The following is a 20,880-nucleotide window of genomic DNA, read 5'->3' on the forward strand; positions in this document are numbered from 1 at the left end:
GTCTTTGGTCTCATCTTAAACCTCAAGTTGAACACATGGCCCAGTCCTTGAGTAGCTCCTGGTTCTGACAGTCAGAGTCCTATTGTCTGTCCCTAATGTTGAAGACATAGCTGCCATTTGTATTCCACCCTGTCCTCCACTTTCTATGCCTAGTTAATCACATAATCTTGTTTCCTCTATTTCCCCCATAGATAGATGGGAGGCAGGCAGGCAGGTAGATAGGTACGTAAGCAGGCAGGTAGGTAGGTAGGTAGGTAGGCAGGTAGGCAGGTAGGCATGTAGGTAGGTAGGCAGGCAGGCAGGTAGGTAGGTAGGCAGGCAGGTAGGTAGGTAGGTAGGCAGACAGGTAGGTAGGTAAGTAGCTGGCTAGCTAGGTGATCCTTTCCTGTCATTTTTCTCTTGTCTTGTGTTAGAGGTCATGACCATGAGTCAGGCCCCTGTGGCTTCACATTTGATCTTCCACTGCGGCTTATATGCTGTTTCCGCACTCTCAGTGACCCCTGAGCTCTGGTCCTCCTGCAGTCACCACTGGAACATTGCTAATCACACACCCACTGCTTCATCTCTAACCTTTCCTAAAATGTCTACTCCAGTCTCCACCTGACACAGAGGCCTTCCTGCCTCCCCAGAACTACCTGGCAGGTCACCTCAAACGGGGTCAGCTCAAAACAGACAGTCTCCCGAATAAGCTCTGCTGTCTTCCGCCTGGCCTTTCTCAGAGGTTCTTTCCCCAAACGGTGACCATCCCCATCCTCCAGTCTTGTCACAGCCGTCCACCTGATGGCACATTCTCCACTCACTCCATCCCATAGTTATATCTTCTTTCTCTTGATCTGGGCCTCTTCCTAGGCATTCTTGTTGTGTGCCTGACTCGAGCATCGGACCATTTGTAACATTACTTTCTGTGACTTGTTCACGTTTAACTTTTTCTTTAGTTTCCTGACTAAGAAATAAAAGAAATCCTGAGTACAAATAACATAAGTAAAGTTTAACCAACCTCTGTCTGATACACGAACAGTATGCTGTTCCTCCCCCCCACACACAATTGGTCCTTCTCAAAGTTGCCTTGAGTGTATTAATATCAACTGTACTGCATTCAATGACAGTTTTATTAAACATTGGCATGTTCTACAATTAGCACCAGTGTCAGGAGCCACAAACAGTGTCTCGCTGTCAGTTCCTGAAATTCTGCTGACACGGTCCAGGCCCGTCACTCACTTCCTGTTTTGTTTTATGAACGTCTGCTGCCCCTAGACCCATGCCTCCTGCACGTCTCCAGACAGTGCTGTTTTTAGCATCGTCCAGGAATGTGCTAAAGAAAAGATAAACTCTAAGGTTGTATTTTTATACACATTTTACCACTTTGTCTTTCTCCTTGGTTAAAATAAATGCTAGTTTTAAGTTTTTAAGCATTTTCCTACCTTAACTTTTTTGCCAGGGATGGGGAGTGGGAATGTCCAAAGCCACAGAACCCGAGATCCCTTCTTTATTACGCTCGGAAGTATCCCTCATTGACTGCTACAGTTACGAGCATAAATTTCTCTGTAATAAAGGTTAAGTGTGAATAAATTCGAGATCTGCTTACAACTGACCTTTAACTGACTTGGTAGCATTTTTGACAGAAACTTAAAATAAGGTTATTGTACAAAGTAATTTGATTTCCTACCCCACGCCAAGATTTGTGACTCCGTAATTAATATCCTCCTCCTAGACAGAGGCATCAGTATTTATATAAAGTAGTGGCTGTTGCGGCAATGAAGATGGCCATGGAATACCATTTTTTGTAAGTTTCTGTCTACCCATCTATGAGCTTGGCCCATGGGGATCTTTGGTCCCCAAAGATCTTTCCTGTTTTGCATTTATACTTACCAATAATTATATATATTGAGTGTCATTTATTTCTATTGCAATCTTCGGAAAAAAGCATTTTAAAAATATTTTTTAACCACATATGGCAATGCTGTTCTCTTTGGTACGTTGAATTTTTTTTTTAACTCAGCTAATACTCCGAGTTCCTTTACTGGTTAAAAATGTTTGTAAATCCCATGAATCCTAACCAAAAATTGTAAATCCCATCTCAGCCTCAACTCTGAGTAAATTTCTCTCTCTCTTGAATATTTTCAAGCTCATTTTTTTCTTGTCCTGTTATATTAGCAGGAGCCTCCTTAACAACACTGAATAAAGTAATGTGACAGCTGTCAAAGCCGCGCCATGGAATGTCATGTTTGCTGACGCATTTCCCCTTAGATTTAGTCTAAACATTTAACGTTAATAACACCCTAGCTCTCCACCCACTAGGTCCTGGTTTTAACATACTGTTGGAATCTTGACTTTCATGGGGTTCAGTTGTCGTCAAGTGACTGCAGTTTTGTGCTCTGGTTCATGTGGTGAGTTGCGTTACTGTCTTCAGCCTCCTTTTCGTAAAAGACATCTCGGAAAGCGGCATTATTCTTTTCTTTGGAGGTTACATAATTCCGTTGTGGTTCAGTGCTTCAAATGTGGTGGCTTTTTTTTTTTTTTTTCCTGTAGTGATTTTTTCATTGCTGTCGATGATGGTCTATGAGTAATTCAAAAGAATTTCTAAATTTCTGAATCTGTGAGCACTAGAAGTTTGGCTTTTTGCCTTAGTGTTATTTGTTTAATTTTCTTTAAAAAAAAAAAATATATGACATCCAGGACACATTTTAGGTCTCTCAAGACTCCTTTTATAGAGTGTTGTTTTCAAAGAAGGCATTTTATATTGTTGTCAAATCTGAAGTCCACTGTGGGCCCACAAAGTGCACCTGACGTCTCAAATGTATTTTGAAGTTTAAAATTTTTTTAATAGTTAAAGTGAAAACTATGGTAGCAGTAAAAATCTGTGGCTATAGCTATCCTGCAGAGTATTAACAGCTCTCGGGTAGTTGTCATAATTAAATAAAGGGTTGTAGGCTCATGAACAGTTGCCAAGCCAAGGAAAGGAGCGAAAGCCAGGCAGGACTTTTCTGTAAAAGGAGAGTCTTTCTAAGTGGGCTGTGTGGCTGGAAGGGACCACAACTGAAAACAGACCTTGCGCACCACACCAGAAAGTCACCAACACACTAGTGATTAAGATGGAAAGAAAATATGAAGGCACTAGGATGACCACAAATGTTTTCTAACTGGCTGTATTCTCTGTGACACAAAATTGGAGAAAACCTTTATAATGATCACTCAAATTCAGAACCCATAAGATTGAAAAGGTAGCCAGCATAGCAATGGCAGCATTGGCAAAAGAAAAATGAGGTGCTCCTCCCACGTACAAATGACTCTGCTCCCCCAAAATAAAAGACCTGAAAAAACCCCAATGGTTCATAATGAAAAATAGCATGAAATATGAAAATATAATTCACAGGAGAGAGTGTACAAACGGCTTTTAAAAGTGTCTTTGAAAGGTGGTTATGCACACAGAACGAGAAATGGAAGTTAAAGCCACATTGAAACGCCATTTTACCTCTAATAGTATTAAGAATCAAGCTATGATAGCATTCTCTCTGAAAAACAGTAGAAACACAGGTACTGCTTTATTGCTTATGTGGATATAACTTGGTACCTTCTCTGTGAAATACTACTTAGCAAAATCTGTCAAAATGTCGTGTGAGTGTATGTGTGTATGTGCATGTGAGTGTGTATTGCTGTGTATTGTGTGCCATTTTGACAGCATATGTATATGCTGTCATATATATGTTAGCATATATATATATATGTCCTATATATATGTGTGTGTGTGTGAATATATATATATTCCTCCCCAAGAATTTATCCTGCCTCTTATTTCCCACTTTTCATCTTGAGTATATCCATTATACACTAAAATCTAACAAGGGACACAGTTTCCTCTTGTGGTAGCCTGTCTTTTGAGAGTGGGCTTGACCCATTACAGTGCTTTGCTTATGTATTTAGCTTGATCTTAGATGTCCTGACTGCCTGTCTTTTCCTAGGTAGGACTGTTTAATGAGCTTCCTGGTGGACTTCTAGAGCTTGATGCACTCCGTTTTCTCCATCCTGTTCTCGTGGAACTTGATTTTGTTTCTATTTTTCAAGAGATCCTTGCGTTTTAATGCTAACTGGCCACAAAGGTAGGCAATCATCGCTGCCAGGATCGGCCTTGACTTGTTTGCTCTTTTCACATCTGTACTGTTGCTGCCTCAACATCACGGCTCCACTTTATTGATGGTTTCTAAAGGGTGTACGGTCTGTGGCTATTCTCTTGTCAACTTCTCAACAGTGTATTTGGTTTATCTTCTTTGTCCTGAATTTGGTCAACCTTACAAAAGCATCCTTTGATGAGCCAGAGGTTATAAAATGCCTCTTGGCGCTGGTGAGGTGTGCTGAATTCTTCCTTGTCTCTGCTGGGTACTCCCCTGGGTTGCTCTGCAGCAGAAGGGATTTGTTCTCCCAGAATGCAGGAAGGTTTTTTTTTTTTTTTTTTTTTTTTTTTTTTTTTCCCACCATCTCTTGGTTTCTCTTCTGTTAATGAGAAATAAGACTTCAGTTTAATTTTGATCCTTTATATATGGTCTGTCAGTTGTCTAACTGCTTTTAAATCTTTGACTTTGGAGTTTTGTGGCTTTTCTTTAAAATGTCTAGACTTGCATCTTTCATCTGAATACATGCATCTTCCTTTAATTGCAAAAGCTTCTCAGCCATTATCTCTTCAGAAATGGCTTTTCCTGCCATACCTGCTGCTGTACTTCTCCCATTAGTTGTGGAAGTCTGCCTTAACTGAGGGACTCTGCCACCTCTCCCAGTGTGTCACTCTCTTCCTGCCTCAGTTACTGCTACAGCCCCGTGATCGAGATCTCCAGTTTTCTCCTCCCCTGTGGCCACTCTACTGTGGGACCTAGCTTTGATTTTAAGTAAGAGATACTATTATTTCTTCCCAGCAAATGTCTTGTTTCTTTTGTATTTTAACTTATATGTGTATATAAGTTGTGTGTGTGTGTATGTGTGTTGAATACACATATATGCTTAACTTATATGTGTGGATCTTGGTCTGTTCTGCCATCTTCCTGTTTTGGCCTCTTTTCTATGCCAGAGAACACTTCTAATGTTAAAAAGTTTCCAGTGTCAACAAAATCAATTGTTTTTATTGTATATTTAGCATAGCTGAAACATAAAATGGCTGAAACAATTTTAAGTTATTCACCAGTACTGTGTCTACACACACATAAAAATAGGACCCTATGTGTGAAGTGTTTTATGTATGTCATCTACAGACAGTGCTTAAGACCTATAGAATTCACAAGACTTCCTGCAGCAAGTCAGTGGCTGCCTGTGAGGGTTTTAGAAATGTCATTGTAAGTACAAATCAAATGCATCCATAATACACCCACAGCTAATTATACCTTTATACATTAGTTTATAATTCTAAGTAGTGTCCTCAGGAACTATCTGATGGGTTGTGATAGCACATATTTTCTGTATTCCACTTGCTAATTGATGCAACCATATGGAGAATGTGATGATCTCTGGTCAGAATGTTCCAGAAGTTGTTAACCACACTATGTTTCTTACCATTAAGAAGGGCACTGTTGCCTGGGATATTTGTTATGGGGGAAAATGCTGTATTTGATGGGCTATGGGACATAGAGAAGGTCACTGGAGGACGAATAGACGCAGCAATGCAAGCAGTGTGACCCTTACAAAGGTTCCATGAATTCTATGAATTCTGTGTGTAAGAACACTTCATATCTCTGGCGTTAACGTCCAACAGGCTGCTAACCAGTGCAACACCTGTGACTTTAACCTTTGTGTCCAAAAGAGCCCTTGTCTGTGTCTAAGTCCAAAGAGTGGCTTCTGCTTCTTTATTTCATAGGCTTTCCTAAGAAGACAACCAAATTTGTAAACTATTTTCTATGGAGGTTCTTGAATAATACACATTATATTAGCACTAAACCGGTCACCTTATGATCAGAAAACTACATAGCTGGAAAGACATTTGTTGCTAAATGAACCATAAAAAGCCATTTTTAAAACTAAATGAAGCACTCTACAGTGTGGCAGTCATGGTAATGACACCGTACACTATAAATAACACACCTCCTTATTTGCTCTTTTCAAGACTTAGGCCAAATCATAAATAGTCTCAGCATCTAGATTTTTAAATGTGCACCTTATCATTGCCAACATGGATTTATTTTAGGGTGGTTGCACCTGATATTTCTATGGAAATATAGACTTCAAGTTGTAAGGTTTTAAATATATACAGGCTAGTTTGTGAACACGGAACATGACTTCTATTGAATTGCAGGCAAGAATCAAATAGTCTATCTTGGTTATCTGTTAAACTACTCAAAATATTGTCATGAGATATGAATAAGCACTGCATCCCCACAGAGAGAACAAAAACATTTTCTTTGAGAATAAGGTTGTAGAATATGGAAACTTATAGGGATGCATACATACCTTTCTGCTTCAGGGTCAACATAAAACTCTAGACTCTCTAGGACCCTGGCCATAGCCCAGCCTTTGATGAATATAGGCTATCATCACTGACCATCATTTCTCAACTGAGTAGAGTTTTGAGGTCCTTAAAAGAGGAAGTGGATTCAAAAGGTCAGAATTAAAATCCATGGCTCAGCAAGATGACTCAATAGATAAAGGTGCCAAGCCAAAGGACCCGGATTTAATTCACGGCACCAATATGATGGAAGACAAAACTGATCCCTGAAAGTTGTCTTCTGATCCCGACAAGCACACCATGGCCTGCTCACACTCATAAGTACATAATACACACATACATATATACGCACATACATACATACATACTCACATACATACATAACCTCGGCAGTGGCAAGACCACTGGTTATCAGAGCTGAAGAGTCTTAGCAGCTGGTGATAGGGTTAGAAAAAATCAGGGAGGGTAAAGATGTTGGTAGAGGGGCCTCACTGAGCTCGTATCTAGGCGACCTCAGAGTGCTCTGAGCATAAGGGAAGTGGCATGGACTGAGATGCCCACACTCCATCCCCATCTACCACATGTAGGCGCTAAATCCAATGCACCTGGGATCGGAGCCGGGCTTGTATACAGATGATAAAAGACAAGTGAGTCCAAAAGTATTAATATCCTTCTGAGAAGGGGCAGAGATACAAGAGCCCACTTTCTACATGTACAGAAGAGTGGTCCTGGGACAGGGGAGGGAGGGTGTGCTCTCCAAAGTAGGAAAAAGAACCCTCTGCATAACCTGGCCATGCTGACACCTGACACTGCATTCCCAGCTTCCATACCTCTGAGAAAGAAAATGTCTAAGGGGTGTGTGTCTATGTGTGTGTGTAAATGACCACAGTTGTGCAGATCACAGGTTGATATAAGGTATCTTCCTCAATGCTGTTTGGCACTCAAGTTGGGGCTAGAAAGAATGGTAAATTTTGTTTCAAGAGTCATAGAGGAAACATCAGGGAAAGAAGGGATGGATGTATTGTGACAAGACACCAGCAAAAGGCTTATTGTTGCTGCAACCACTGGGTATACCCTGCTTTGCTCTCAGAGGGGGATTTTCTGTGTTTTTCTTTTTCCCCTTCCTATATTGTGTCTAAAAACAAAACAAAACAAAACAAAAACGGAGTGGGAACAAACAATGGCTGAAATGGCAAAATCAAAAGGATACTGTACTCTATTTTTTTTTAAAAAAAAGAGTTGAAGAGCTGGTTATGCAACTATAAAAGATATAGGTGGAGGTGGAAGCACTTGGGAAGGGAGTAGTGCCAGACCCGGTGACTGAGCAAGAGGCTGGGAGTTTCCCCTAGGAGGAAAGAGGTGAATAAACTGTGCTAGAAGGCAGATTGTGGCCCAGCCTGGTACCACACACTTTCAGTCAACAGTCAATGCAGCCCCTCAGTGGGACAAGGAGCTGAATGTACCACCAGGAGGAGGAAGAGGCTATTTAGGGTGACAGAGTCAAAGAAAAGCTGAAACAGTTTGTTTTGAAAGAAAGGGTTAATATCAAACCAACTGTGCCTCCAGAGATAGAGAATTGGTGTCCTGGGATTCCAGAATCATCATTGGTTTTCCCAGTAATCATACAACACATGCCTGCTAATGGTGTGGATCATGATCATGGTGAAATAGGGTGGCTTCCTATATAAATGATAGATCTGAGGTGTTTTAAAGAGACTATGAAGTCTTATGTCGTGCATTTACCCTATGTAAAACAAATTCTAAGTAACTGGGCTACTCTAAATAGCATTATTCCCTAGGAATGGAGGGAGTTGTTAACAGCTGTACTAGAGGCCAGTCAGCAGTTACAATGGTTAATGTGGAGTAAGAAAAAAGTCTCAAATATTGAACAGCAAACTAGAGCAAGCAGAATGCATATTGTCAAAGATCAGTTTCTGGGTAAAGGATGGTACTCTGGTCTACAAGAACATGGTCAACTCAATGATGCTACTACAGAATAATATCACTTAGTGGCTCTAAGATCTTGGGACAAAGTGTTTAGTTCATTAAAAAAGGTCTCTGTCTGCACTCCCACCAGCAGTGAAGGAGTGCTCCTCTCTCCCCACGTCCTCGCCAGCATGTGGTGTCACTTGAATTTTTGATCTTAGCCATTCTGATGGGTGTAAGATGGAATCTCAGAGTTGTTTTGATTTGCATTTCCCTGATGACTAAGGAGGTTGAGCATTCCTTTAAGCTTTTCTCAGCCATTTGATATTCCTCTATTGAGAATTCTCTGTTTAGTTCTGAGTTCCATTTCTCAATTGGGTTATTTGGTTTGTTGGTGTTAATTTCTTGAGTTCTTTTTATATTTTGGATATTAGACCTTTGTCAGATGTAGGGTTGATGAAGATCTTTTCCCAGTCTGTAGGCTGTCGTTTTGTTCTGTTGACAGTGCCTCTTGCCTTACAGAAGCTTCTCAGCCTCATGAGGTCCCATTTATTAATTGTTGACCTTAAGCACTTTGGAAATCTATCTGGCACTTTCTCAGAAAAGTGGGAATAAGGTTTCCTCAAGACCCAGCTATTCTACTCCTTGAAATATATCCAGAAGATGCTCCAGCATACAACAAGAAGATTTGTTCAACCATGTTCATAGCAGCCTTATTCATAATAGTCAGAACCCGAAAACAGCCTAAGTGTCCCTCAGTAGAATACTACTATTCTTCTGAGTAGTATGGAATACTACTCAGCTATTAAAAACAAGGAATTACCAAAATTTGTGGACAAATGGATTGAACTAGAAATGATCATAATGAGTGAGTTAACCCAGAAGCAGAAAGAGCCAAATGGTGTATACTCACTTATATCTGGACACTAGCCCAAGGGGCAGGTCCCATGAAAGTCTTCACTTACCAGGAGAGTGGGACAGAGAGGAGGACATCCTATTAGGACTCTATGTTAGAGAAGCATGGGAGAATGGGGAAATAGAAGGATCCAGAGGGTCCTAGAAACCTACAAGAACATTATGATGGGCAGATCTTGGCCCAGGGATCCTGCTCAAACTATGGCACTAGCCAAGGACAATACGTGCAGTAAACTTTGAACCCCTACCCAGATCTAGCCAATGGACAGGACATTCTCCACAGTTGAGTGGAGAGTGGGATCTGACTTTCATACAAACTCTGGCGCCCCATATTTGACCACATTCCCTGGATGGGGAGGCCTAGTGGCACTCAGAGGAAGGATAGCAGGCTACCAAAAAGAGACTTGATACCCTATGAGCATATACAGGGGGAGGAAGTTCCCCTCAGTCACAGTCATAGGGGAGGGGAGTAAGGGGAAAATGGGAGGGAGGGAGGAATGGGAGGATACAAAGGATGGGATAACAATTGAGATGTAATATGAATAAATTAATAATATATATTTTAAAATGTCTCTGTCTATTATTTACCACTAAACATAGCACAAGTGTTATCAATAGTACAATTATACTTAATTTTAATAACTTTGAGCACTCAGGAGGCAGAGGCAGGCAGATCGATGTGAGTTCAAGGCCAGCCTGGTCTACAAAGTGAGTCCAGAACAGCCAAGATTACACAGAGAAACCCTGACTCTAAAAACAAAAACAAACAAACAAAAGAACTTTTCCATATCTTCCTGCTTTTTGTTTCCTGATTTACTGTTTTTTTTAAGTTATTTGAAAAATAAAAGGAAATTAAGTATATAAATAAATGAATAAATACAGAAAAGGGGAAATGTAGTGAGAATTTTGGTTTCTTTAAAAACACAGAAACATTATTGGAGTTTGCTTTTGTTTTAATCCCAGGTGTGGGGTGTGGGGCTGCTTCAGATTATCCACAGCTAACTATGATTTGCCTTGTGCTCTGGCAGGGGTGTGATTTTTCCAGCTGCAGATAGTTTCTGCAAGTGTGTGACATTTGGAACTCTGGGAACTCTTGAGAGGGCATATAAATGCTAGAGCCCTGAGAGGCACTGCAGCAGCTGCTACTGTCGGTTGCTGGTTGCCATTGTTGTGGTTGGTTGCTGTTTGTCGAGTGGCCATGTACAAAGATACGAGTAGAAGTAAGTGAAGATCCTGACAGAAAAAAATCAAACTTGCCCCACAGAACCAATGCCCCTAATCAGCAGGAATTAGCCTAATGTTACTGATGTCCCCTTTCCTCTGTGACCTTCTTTCTCTTCTACCTCGTGCTTGGGGGCTGAAAGGGCAGAATAAGAGTAGAGTAGGGTGGTAGGAAAAGGAACCCACAAAGTAGCAAAATATCTGGCTAAAGATGTCCACCTTGTTTTTGAGAGTCTCCCACTAGACCTGTAGTTCCTGATTTATCCATGGCCAAGAAGCCCTTGGAATCCTCTTGTCTCTGCCCTCCCAGGGATGAGATCATAGTTGTACCCCGCTACACCTAGCTTTGCACACCACCACACCTGGCCTTGCACACCACCATGCCTGGCTTCATACACCACCACACCTGGCCTTGCACACCACCATGCCTGGCTTCATATACCACCACACCTGGCTTTGCACACGACTACTATATCTGGCTTTTCATGTGAGTGTGAGGACCTGAGGTAGGACCGTACTTGCATGGTATTCACTTAACCAGTTGAGCCATCTCCACGGCCCTGTTTCCTGAGCCTGTTTTACATGCCTGTTTTTGAGGCACCCAGCTACCTGGCAACCTGAGCTATAAGGAATGTACATCTAAAGGAGTGTATAAGGTGGGAGGAGGATCTCCAGAGCACTCCGCATGCTGGAGAGGGGAGTGTGATGTGAGGTCACTCAAAGCACATGTCAGGGAGACTCTGTGGACTTGGATCAGGACCAGTGGAAATCCGACACCCAAAGGAATGTGTGGGACTCAGCATTGGGGATGTGGTGCCAGGCCAGGGAAGATGGTAAGTTCATGGGACTACCTGTGTTATACTAATGTGATCAGAAGAGGGATGAGAGGATTAGATAAAAGGTGATCATTGGTGGCCTTGATCAAAGGAAAGCAGGTAAAGAGAGAGTAAAAGTGGAAAGATACCGAAGTCAGTCTAGAGAATTCTTTTGAAATATGTTTCTGTGGAAATGGTCCTATTGCTCCAAGAGAAATTTAAGGGAATAAGAGGGGATTGGAGGGGGGAAGGATAATAAAAAATTTTTCAGAAAAATTGATATTAAAACACCTGCCCATAGAACTCTCAATGCTAAGTGGACCCAAGAGCATAAGCAAATTCAACATCAACAACAAAAACAAAATTATGCTTATAAAATGGGCCCCTAGACGATAAAAGGATGTAGTGCTACCTTCATAAAATGAGCAGAAAGTTACATATGGATGTCACCTTTATCTAGTGGGCAGGACCTATAACATTTAAAGAAGTTTGTTTTGTCAGCCTGCAATAGTGAGCTGTTGTACACTGTGCAGACAGCAGATCTACACTGAAGGCTGACGTGCTAGGTAACAAACAGGTCAGGAAAGGAACTCTTCACGAGTTTTAGTAACAAAGAATGGCTGTGGTCAGTGATGTGGGATAACCCCCCTTCTTTCTCAGTCTCATCGTTCGGTCTTTCATTCAATTTCCTTATGTTCAGTTGCTCCTTCCTTTTTCTATTTTACTTTATGAATTTTCTTTACAAAGCTTTTTGAAAACAGAGTCATGTTGGTACTCAATATCTGCCATTTAAAGAAATATTATGAAAATGGAAGAGGAAAAGGAAATCCCGCCATAAGTGGAGTTGGACAGGCCCTTAAGCCATGCAGTCAGCACGAGAAAGGAAAGACGTGACAGGAACGGACACCACACTTCAGGCAAATCAGTCAGAGGGATGTTAATATCAGATTAGACGTCATCCCATTGCATTGGCAATGATAAAGGAAATGAAGACACAGGCCAAAGGACAACTCACCAGGTTATCGCAGCATGGAACCTCAACGTGCTCAGCAACAAAGCCTGAGGGCAGCATGGCGTTCTGGCACCACTGTCGTTCATGACATCATTGCCTCAAATTATAGGAAACAACTACAAGATCCAAAGAAAAGTTGGCATGTCAATTGTCTTGTTAAGAGATTTTTTTTTTAGTTTTCTCATATCCCTAAAAAATTATATATATATGAAAATAGCTAAAAAATAAAAAGATAGTTGCAATAAAGTATTTAAACAAGCTATTCTATCTTCAAAGCCATTGCAAGACTATCTAACATAAATAAAACACAATCTACCAAATAAAACTGTGAAACAGGAAGGAAAAATATATGAAAAATAAAACCAGAAACCATAAAGAAGATGGGCATAGCTAACCTACAAATAACATATGAAAATGCAGTTTTAGGCCATATTAAAATTCAAATTTTATAATTATGTGGGGCACATGTAAACATACAATATGCTAAAAGGAAAACAAGCAAAATATAAGTTTCAATAACAAAGAATAGCTGAGGTTAATGACATAGAATTTATATATGTATATATGTTTATATATGTATATATATACTTAAAAATATAAATGAAAAACAGTTTAGTGGACATTGACTATACACGTAGTGAAAAGGTGAAATTATAGCTAGATAACATTGTACCATTTGTGTGTGAGTGATATAGCAGTCATTTTCCCATAGCATGCAAAATACCACCCCCCAAACCCCAGCTTCCAATGTGCAAAGACCCTTAAGAGCAATGGCACTTAGCAGCAATTCCATACTCTTTCCCTGGAATCAAGCAAGTTTTGTAAATTGACAAGGAATACAAACTAAATCTAAGGGTTTTTTCCTCTGCCTATATTTGTGATTGGATTCTCTCAGACACACAGTAAACACTGAAGGAAGTGCTCTGTTGACTACCAGTTGCCCACATCCTGGAGGAAGCAGACATCAGCCCATCGACCCCAGAAGGCTGAGGGGGAAAGTATCCTATCAATATGACAAGCATTTCTGAAAGATCATTCGATTAGGTGATGATAGGAAACTGGGGTCGTTGATAAAGACCTGGAAACAAGGACATAGGCACTGTGCTGAGACAGCCATGAGGACAGCAGCACTGCTGGGACAGCCACGAGGACATCTGCACTGTGCTGGGACAGACACGAGGACATCCGCACTGTGCTGGGACAGCCACGAGGACAGCAGCACTGTGCTGGGACAGCCACGAGGACAGCAGCACTGTGCTGGGACGGCCACGAGGACATCTGCACTGTGCTGGGATAGCCACGAGGACAGCAGCACTGTGCTGGGACAGCCACGAGGACAGCAGCACTGTGCTGGGACGGCCACGAGGACATCTGCACTGTGCTGGGATAGCCACCAGGACAGCAGCACTGTGCTGGGACAGCCACGAGGACAGCAGCACTGTGCTGGGACGGCCACGAGGACATCCGCACTGTGCTGGGACAGCCACGAGGACATCCGCACTGTGCTGGGACAGCCACGAGAACATCCGCACTGTGCTGGGACAACCACGAGGACATCCGCACTGTGCTGGGACAACCACGAGGACATCCGCACTGTGCTGGGACAGCCACGAGGACAGCAGCACTGTGCTGGGACAGCCACGAGGACAGCAGCACTGTGCTGGGACAGCCACCAGGACAGCAGCACTGTGCTGGGACAGCCACCAGGACAGCAGCACTGTGCTGGGACAGCCCACGAGGACAGCAGCACTGTCCTGGGACGGCCACGAGGACATCCGCACTGTGCTGGGATGGCCACGAAGACATCCGCACTGTGCTGGGACAGCCACCAGGACAGCAGCACTGTGCTGGGACAGCCACGAGGACAGCAGCACTGTCCTGGGACGGCCACGAGGACATCCGCACTGTGCTAGGACAGCCACGAGGACAGCAGCACTGTGCTGGGATAGCCCACGAGGACAGCAGCACTGTGCTGGGACAGCCACGAGGACAGCAGCACTGTGCTGGGACAGCCACGAGGACAGCAGCACTGTGCTGGGATAGCCCATGAGGACAGCAGCACTGTGCTGGGACAGCCACGAGGACATCCGCACTGTGCTGGGATGGCCACGAAGACATCCGCACTGTGCTGGGACAGCCACCAGGACAGCAGCACTGTCCTGGGACGGCCACGAGGACATCCGCACTGTGCTAGGACAGCCACGAGGACAGCAGCACTGTGCTGGGACAGCCACGAGGACAGCAGCACTGTGCTGGGACAGCCACGAGGACAGCAGCACTGTGCTGGGACAACCACGAGGACAGCAGCACTGTGCTGGGACAGCCACGAGGACAGCAGCACTGTGCTAGGACAGCCACGAGGACAGCAGCACTGTGCTGGGATAGCCCACGAGGACAGCAGCACTGTGCTGGGACAGCCACGAGGACAGCAGCACTGTGCTGGGACAGCCACCAGGACAGCAGCACTGTGCTGGGACAGCCACGAGGACAGCAGCACTGTGCTGGGACAACCACGAGGACAGCAGCACTGTGCTAGGACAGCCACGAGGACATCCGCACTGTGCTGGGACAGCCACGAGGACAGCAGCACTGTGCTAGGACAGCCACGAGGACAGCAGCACTGTGCTGGGATAGCCCACGAGGACAGCAGCACTGTGCTGGGACAGCCACGAGGACAGCAGCACTGTGCTGGGACAGCCACCAGGACAGCAGCACTGTGCTGGGACAGCCACGAGGACAGCAGCACTGTGCTGGGATAGACACTTTCATGTTACAAAATAGATGAGTAATGACTTAGACGGGCTATTCCACGCACATGGTTCCCTGCCCACCTTTTGAGTTCCCTGCCCTAGAATGTAGTGTCCATTGCCCAACTATACCCAATGGTGCTAGAGTTGTTACAGGGGTCTGGAAGGAAGTCAGGCTGTCATATCGGGGGCGGGGCAGGGGGGGTGAGGGATGCAGCAGTGGGGGGGTCAGACACATCTCTGCTCCTAAAGAAGCAGACAGGGAGACTGGCTTGTGTGCCAAAAGATTCACTCAGGATGAGAATTCCCTTGTTGTCTTGATGGCACCAGCACTATGTCACCCGTGCTCCGGGAAACCATATGTGACCCGAATTGCCTTATTGACCAGGTATTGGCATTCATGTGCATTCTTTATTAGGCTCTTGTTAGAAATTTGCTTGCCAACCTATTTCAGCTGATTTGGGTTTTCGTTTATTTTACTCTTACACATGTGTTTTCAATATCTGTCTTGAATTTGAACCTTTAAAATCAAACTTGGACCAAGTGGTAAACAAACATCCCTAGCAAAATGAATGAATTATTGCTATGTCCCCAGCATAATGGTATGTGACCAACACAGTTGAAAGTTGACAAGGTACCCTCGCTGCCAGAGATCAAAGGCGCTTGGCACGCCCTCAGGTGACGGGTGCAGGGGTCAGTCACATGGTGTCTCCTCTCTGCTTCCAGGTGGAGATTGAAAAGCTGGATTACCACCACTACCTGCCTCTGTTTTTTGACGGGCTCTGCGAGATGACATTTCCCTATGAGTTTTTTGCTCGGCAAGGAATCCATGACATGCTGGAACACGGGGGCAGCAAGATCCTACCTGTCATCCCACAGCTCATCATCCCGATAAAAAGTAAGTGAGCAGGTAAAAACGCCTCACTCTGTGACAACCTGCTAATTAAGCGGTAAAATACAGTGCACCAAGATGGTCTCCGGGCTTTGTGGGAATTTTTTTATAAATTGACTTATGAGGCAAGACGTCTCTGAGAATATTTCTCATCACTAAAGTTACACCATGACTTGAGCACAAACTAACAAACCACGTGAGATCCATACTAACTTGAGACTGGCTTGATGCGGGGTTCAGACACTAACTTATCCATTCTGAGGTAAAGTGTGTGACCCTTTGTGTGTTCTACAGCCAAGCCCCAACTTCTTACTAAACAGCACCTCTAATGTTTAAGTAGGAATAGAGTTTTGCCCAGTATCTGTGAGGTCATGGGGGTCACTGAGGGGGTGGGGATCTTGAAAGCAGAGAGCGATTTCTCAGCACAGGGAATTTTTAATCTCCAGTGGGTTCCTGCAGGGACTGGAGGAGGACAAGGACCACTAGTGTTTCTGTTTATAACATGAGGGCGTGCTTCCTTTCCACAGTTTGCTCACACATGGCTGCCCCCAGCTTGCCTGAGAGCAGCCTCTTCTATAGCTTTCTAAGGTTGTCCTCTGCGTTCTCCGAGCTCCAAACTAGGCTTTGTGTTGCTTTCTGTCTGTTCTTCCTTCCCTCTTGCTTGGAGCTGGTAACAGAATCACCAGAGGCCAGCCTGGTGTTTGCCATAAACACCTTGAGAGGTCTGCCTGCCCCCAGATGCAGACTCGGGTCTGACTCCTCACCAGTTGCCACTACACCCAGTCTGGCTCACTATGCCTTTCCAATTGCTGCTAATTAAAACGAGGTCAGCGCGTCTGAGAACTCCACATAGGATGGAGTTCTACCATTGCTCTACTTAGACCTACCCCAGGTATTGCTACCTCCCAACTTTGGGCCTAGCTGCCCCATGGCTTGCACAGGGTTACAGGGACCTGTGTCCCCTCCACCTGCTGTGTCATCTCCTATCTAGGCCAACCCCTGCCTGGGCTTCTAGAGTTTCAGGATCCACATCAGTCATTTCAAGTGTGCTCTGGCCTGTGACTCGCGTTACCGTCTCGCCAGCAAGAACGACGCTGCACACACAGGATCCTTCTGCAGTAAAGCTTTAATGCGTCTTAAGAGGGAGAGCATAAGCTTACGACAAGTAAAATGGAGACCCCAAACAGCAGAAACCCATCCCTTATATAGGAAACTGTTCTCCGCTTAGGATGTGTCAGTCCCTGATTGGCTGTTACTCATCAGGTGATATGACGCCACGGGAGAGGCAGAGCACAAGTGGAAAGTTCCTTCGCACATGCGCAGATTACTTGTTTACCAGTTTGGGACACAGGATGTCAGCGCCATCTTGTAATGGCGAATGTGAGTGCAGCCTCTCACACCTCCCCCTTCTCTTTTAATTAAAGGCCTAACTAAAAGAATAGGTGAAAACTGGCGCCACATCGGGTTCGCAGCTCGCTACAGTTTGTTGTATGGGCAATGAGCTTAGGAAAAGGAAATGGTCCGATCAAGGCTGGAGCATGACTCTGGACCAACCGATCGAGGACCATTTTAGAGGTACCACTCAGTGCCGTCCCGCGTGCAATGGGCAATTTTCCCCGCGGGGTGCAACGGCCACTGGGTGCACGTAGATATAGGGTGCCTTTCGACGTGCAATGGCAACTAGGCCCAGTCGAGTGCAAAGGCCACGCAGAGAAGAAAGAGAGAGAGAAAACTCATTGCCCTTATTTAGGACTTAAAGGCTGCCCACCAAGCCACTGTCTCCCCCTATTCCTTTATTTAGGAAGCAATAAGACACCCATTAAAGAGAGTGGAGACAGAGGTAAATAGCTCATATTGCCGCAGAGCCATTTTACTGCAATGCCTCACTATGCAACTCTCCAGGGCTGCTGAAACTTACTCACTCCACCTCGTGCAATGAGCTGAGACTCTGAGGGTGCAGGAGCTGAGCAGCCAGCGACTTATTGCTTAAGCATGGATAGCCATATATCAGGGGAGGTCCCACTTTCTACTGCTGCAAGTGCTTGGGCAATAACCACCTTGTCTCTTTTTGTTTGAGCCCTGAGTTTACAGACCAACCATAGGGTCAACACTAACCCACAGCAGATCGCAGCTCCAAATAATCCAACCCCAACCCATTCCTTAAAGAAGGAGAAAGCCGAAGATATCCTTGACGAAAGTCCCTCTGTAAGCGACAGATCCAGGCGTGTGGAATTAACTTGAATGATGGCAGTTCTTAATTCTCTTAATGTTTGCTCGAATTCTGTCGGCATCGGGAGTGGGAATGTTGACATGATCCCCCAGCGTTGTTCCCTCTTTGTTATTATCACTTGGGTCATCACCAGGCTGAGTATCAGCATCTTCTGGAACCGTCTGGATTTTTCTGGTAAGTCTTTCTGGTACCCAAAACGGATTGTCTTCATCCTGTGGAAAAACACACACAGCTCCCCTAGATCTTATAAGAATAGGATCCGGTCCTTTCCATTTGTTACTCAGAACATCCTTCCATTTGACCATTTCTTTTGGCCTGCTGGGCTCTAAATAGTGTCTTTCTGCCGCAGTATGGCCTTTATCATCTAGATTTAAAAAATTTAGGGTAAAGAGTGCCATGGAAACGGCCTTGGCCTGGGCTTGTGTTTGAGCGGCCTCATACCAGAGAGCCCTCCATTCCATGTATTGACCCATGTCTGGAAGTGCGGCTTTTGCTACCATCTGCCAATCAGAAGGAGTTAAGGTGCCAGTGCCAATTCTATCCAACATTACCAGGGTAAAATTTGCATTAACCCCGTATTTGCGGACAGACTCAGCCAATTCTTTAATTAGGTTATATTCGACGGGGGCATGTACTCGTCCCCCGTTCTCTGTTTCAAAAACAGGAAAAATGTTGTGTAACTTTTGACGAATTTTTCCCGGGTTTCGGCACCAGATGTGACTCGCGTTACCGTCTCGCCAGCAAGAACGACGCTGCACACACAGGATCCTTCTGCAGTAAAGCTTTAATGCGTCTTAAGAGGGAGAGCATAAGCTTACGACAAGTAAAATGGAGACCCCAAACAGCAGAAACCCATTCCTTATATAGGAAACTGTTCTCCGCTTAGGATGTGTCAGTCCCTGATTGGCTGTTACTCATCAGGTGATATGACGCCACGGGAGAGGCAGAGCACAACAAGTGGAAAGTTCCTTCGCACATGCGCAGATTACTTGTTTACCAGTTTGGGACACAGGATGTCAGCGCCATCTTGTAATGGCGAATGTGAGTGCTGCCTCTCACACTGGCCATATGGTGTGACTAAAACAAGGACGAAAGAGTCCAGCATGGGCTCACTGCCCAGAGTCTGTATTGCTTGGTTTGGCTTATGGTCATCTTTCATTGAGTTGAAGTAAGCAAGCGCTGTTAAGACTTGGGACTTCAGCATCCCATCCGGCTCTCATCACTACACACAAGTCAGCTCTGGAACTTGCTTTGCTAGCTTTGAACTGATGGTGAGATGGTTGCCTACTAGCACACTTCTACCAATGAAGGGTCAAAGTGACCTCATGTGACAAGGCAAGTCCTACAAATGGGCCCTGAGTAGCCAGCATGCAACCCTGCCCTTCGTCCATCAGCCACATGAAGGAGTCTTTACAAGGCCCTTAGGAGAGATGCAGGCTGAACTCCCTCAAATTCTTTGTACTTGTGATTTGCTCTCTCCACTAGGCTACTTGGATTAAAGATGCTCACTTCTAGTTGGATACCACATTTCTTAAAGGGTGATATGCAAGTTCCACAGATAAGCCAAAGGATGGGGGCCAGAATGCTCTTTCCAGAAACCACTTGACCTTTTTCCTATACCCATCAGAAGAGCCAACATCGTCCAGGTTGCTGTCTTGCTCCTTAAAATAGCCTGTGTTAGGAAAGATGCCTGCGTGGAAGCCTTCCACACATCCTTGATGAAGAAAGTTCCTATGTAATAGTTTGACTATTTTTTAACAATTAAAGCAGACCGTACCAGAGAGTGGTAACCCTAGGCGAAGAGGCTGTCAATCTGTTTGATCTGCGTTTGAAGACACGTAAGTGAGCTGGAAGACGTGGTGCATTACGAAGACAAGACACATGGCACCCATACACCAGAGGTCACCATTTACTGCTGAGCAGAAACATCGCTAAGAACTCAGTAAGCACAATTTCTCAGAGAAAGCTGACCACATAGGAGCTTGATAACACAGCTCTAGTAGCCAGGATAATGTACTCCAGGCGCTGCTCACTGCATGGCAGTCCAGGAGCTTGTCATTGTATAGCCATCCTCGTCCTGTCACCGAAAATCAGACTTTCCTCATGGAGAGATGCGGCCTCCTCTGCAGCATCATGCAAGTTTTGGCTCACGTGGGAAGTGCTGTGTGCATAAGACACATCCTTCAGGTGGGATTCTGGGATGAGGATAATTGATCTAGAAATAGGCTGATGTACAGAGCTGGCATAACACGTAACTGCTGGGTGGGCCTTATTTTCATACCATGCTATTAGTATAATTATGACTTTATCCAGGGGCAAAAATCAACCTTAGCATCACCGTTCTAACTAGCATCTATGAAAGCCAGGAAAATTGATGAACTCACTGAGAAAAAGGGAGGTAGGACCCACACCTCTGGGATTTTTTTTTTTTTTTTTAATTACAAAATTGATGATCCCAGAATGAAACATAGACATGTTCATTGGCACTAGCATTTATTTCCAAACTGAAAAAAAAAATGTAAGAATTAATAAAAATATAATTTTCTCTCTTTTTCTGTTCTTCTACTCAGGACCCCAGCTTTAAAAGAAAAGGTGTCCCATGTTTTACAATTGACAAGTTAGCATCTGCTGCCTCTTCCTCTTACATCACACTTCATGGCACAGCTGCCTCGGCTCCTTTCTCTCAGTTTCCACTCTCTTG

At 44.3% G+C, this 20,880-nt stretch overlaps 1 protein-coding gene across 1 annotated transcript in view; it reads left to right on the forward strand.

The window, feature by feature from the left end:
- Positions 1 to 20,880, forward strand: part of Pacrg (parkin coregulated) — a 440,569-nt gene that overhangs the window by 208,976 nt on the left and 210,713 nt on the right. Inside the window, exon 3 of the mRNA XM_051164090.1 lies at positions 15,784 to 15,955. Within this exon, the coding sequence (XP_051020047.1) occupies positions 15,784 to 15,955 (172 nt within the window). The remainder of the gene's footprint in view (positions 1 to 15,783; positions 15,956 to 20,880) is intronic.

The sequence above is a fragment of the Acomys russatus genome, chromosome 21 (assembly GCF_903995435.1).
Source record: "Acomys russatus chromosome 21, mAcoRus1.1, whole genome shotgun sequence".
In the NCBI taxonomy this organism is placed as follows: domain Eukaryota; kingdom Metazoa; phylum Chordata; class Mammalia; order Rodentia; family Muridae; genus Acomys; species Acomys russatus.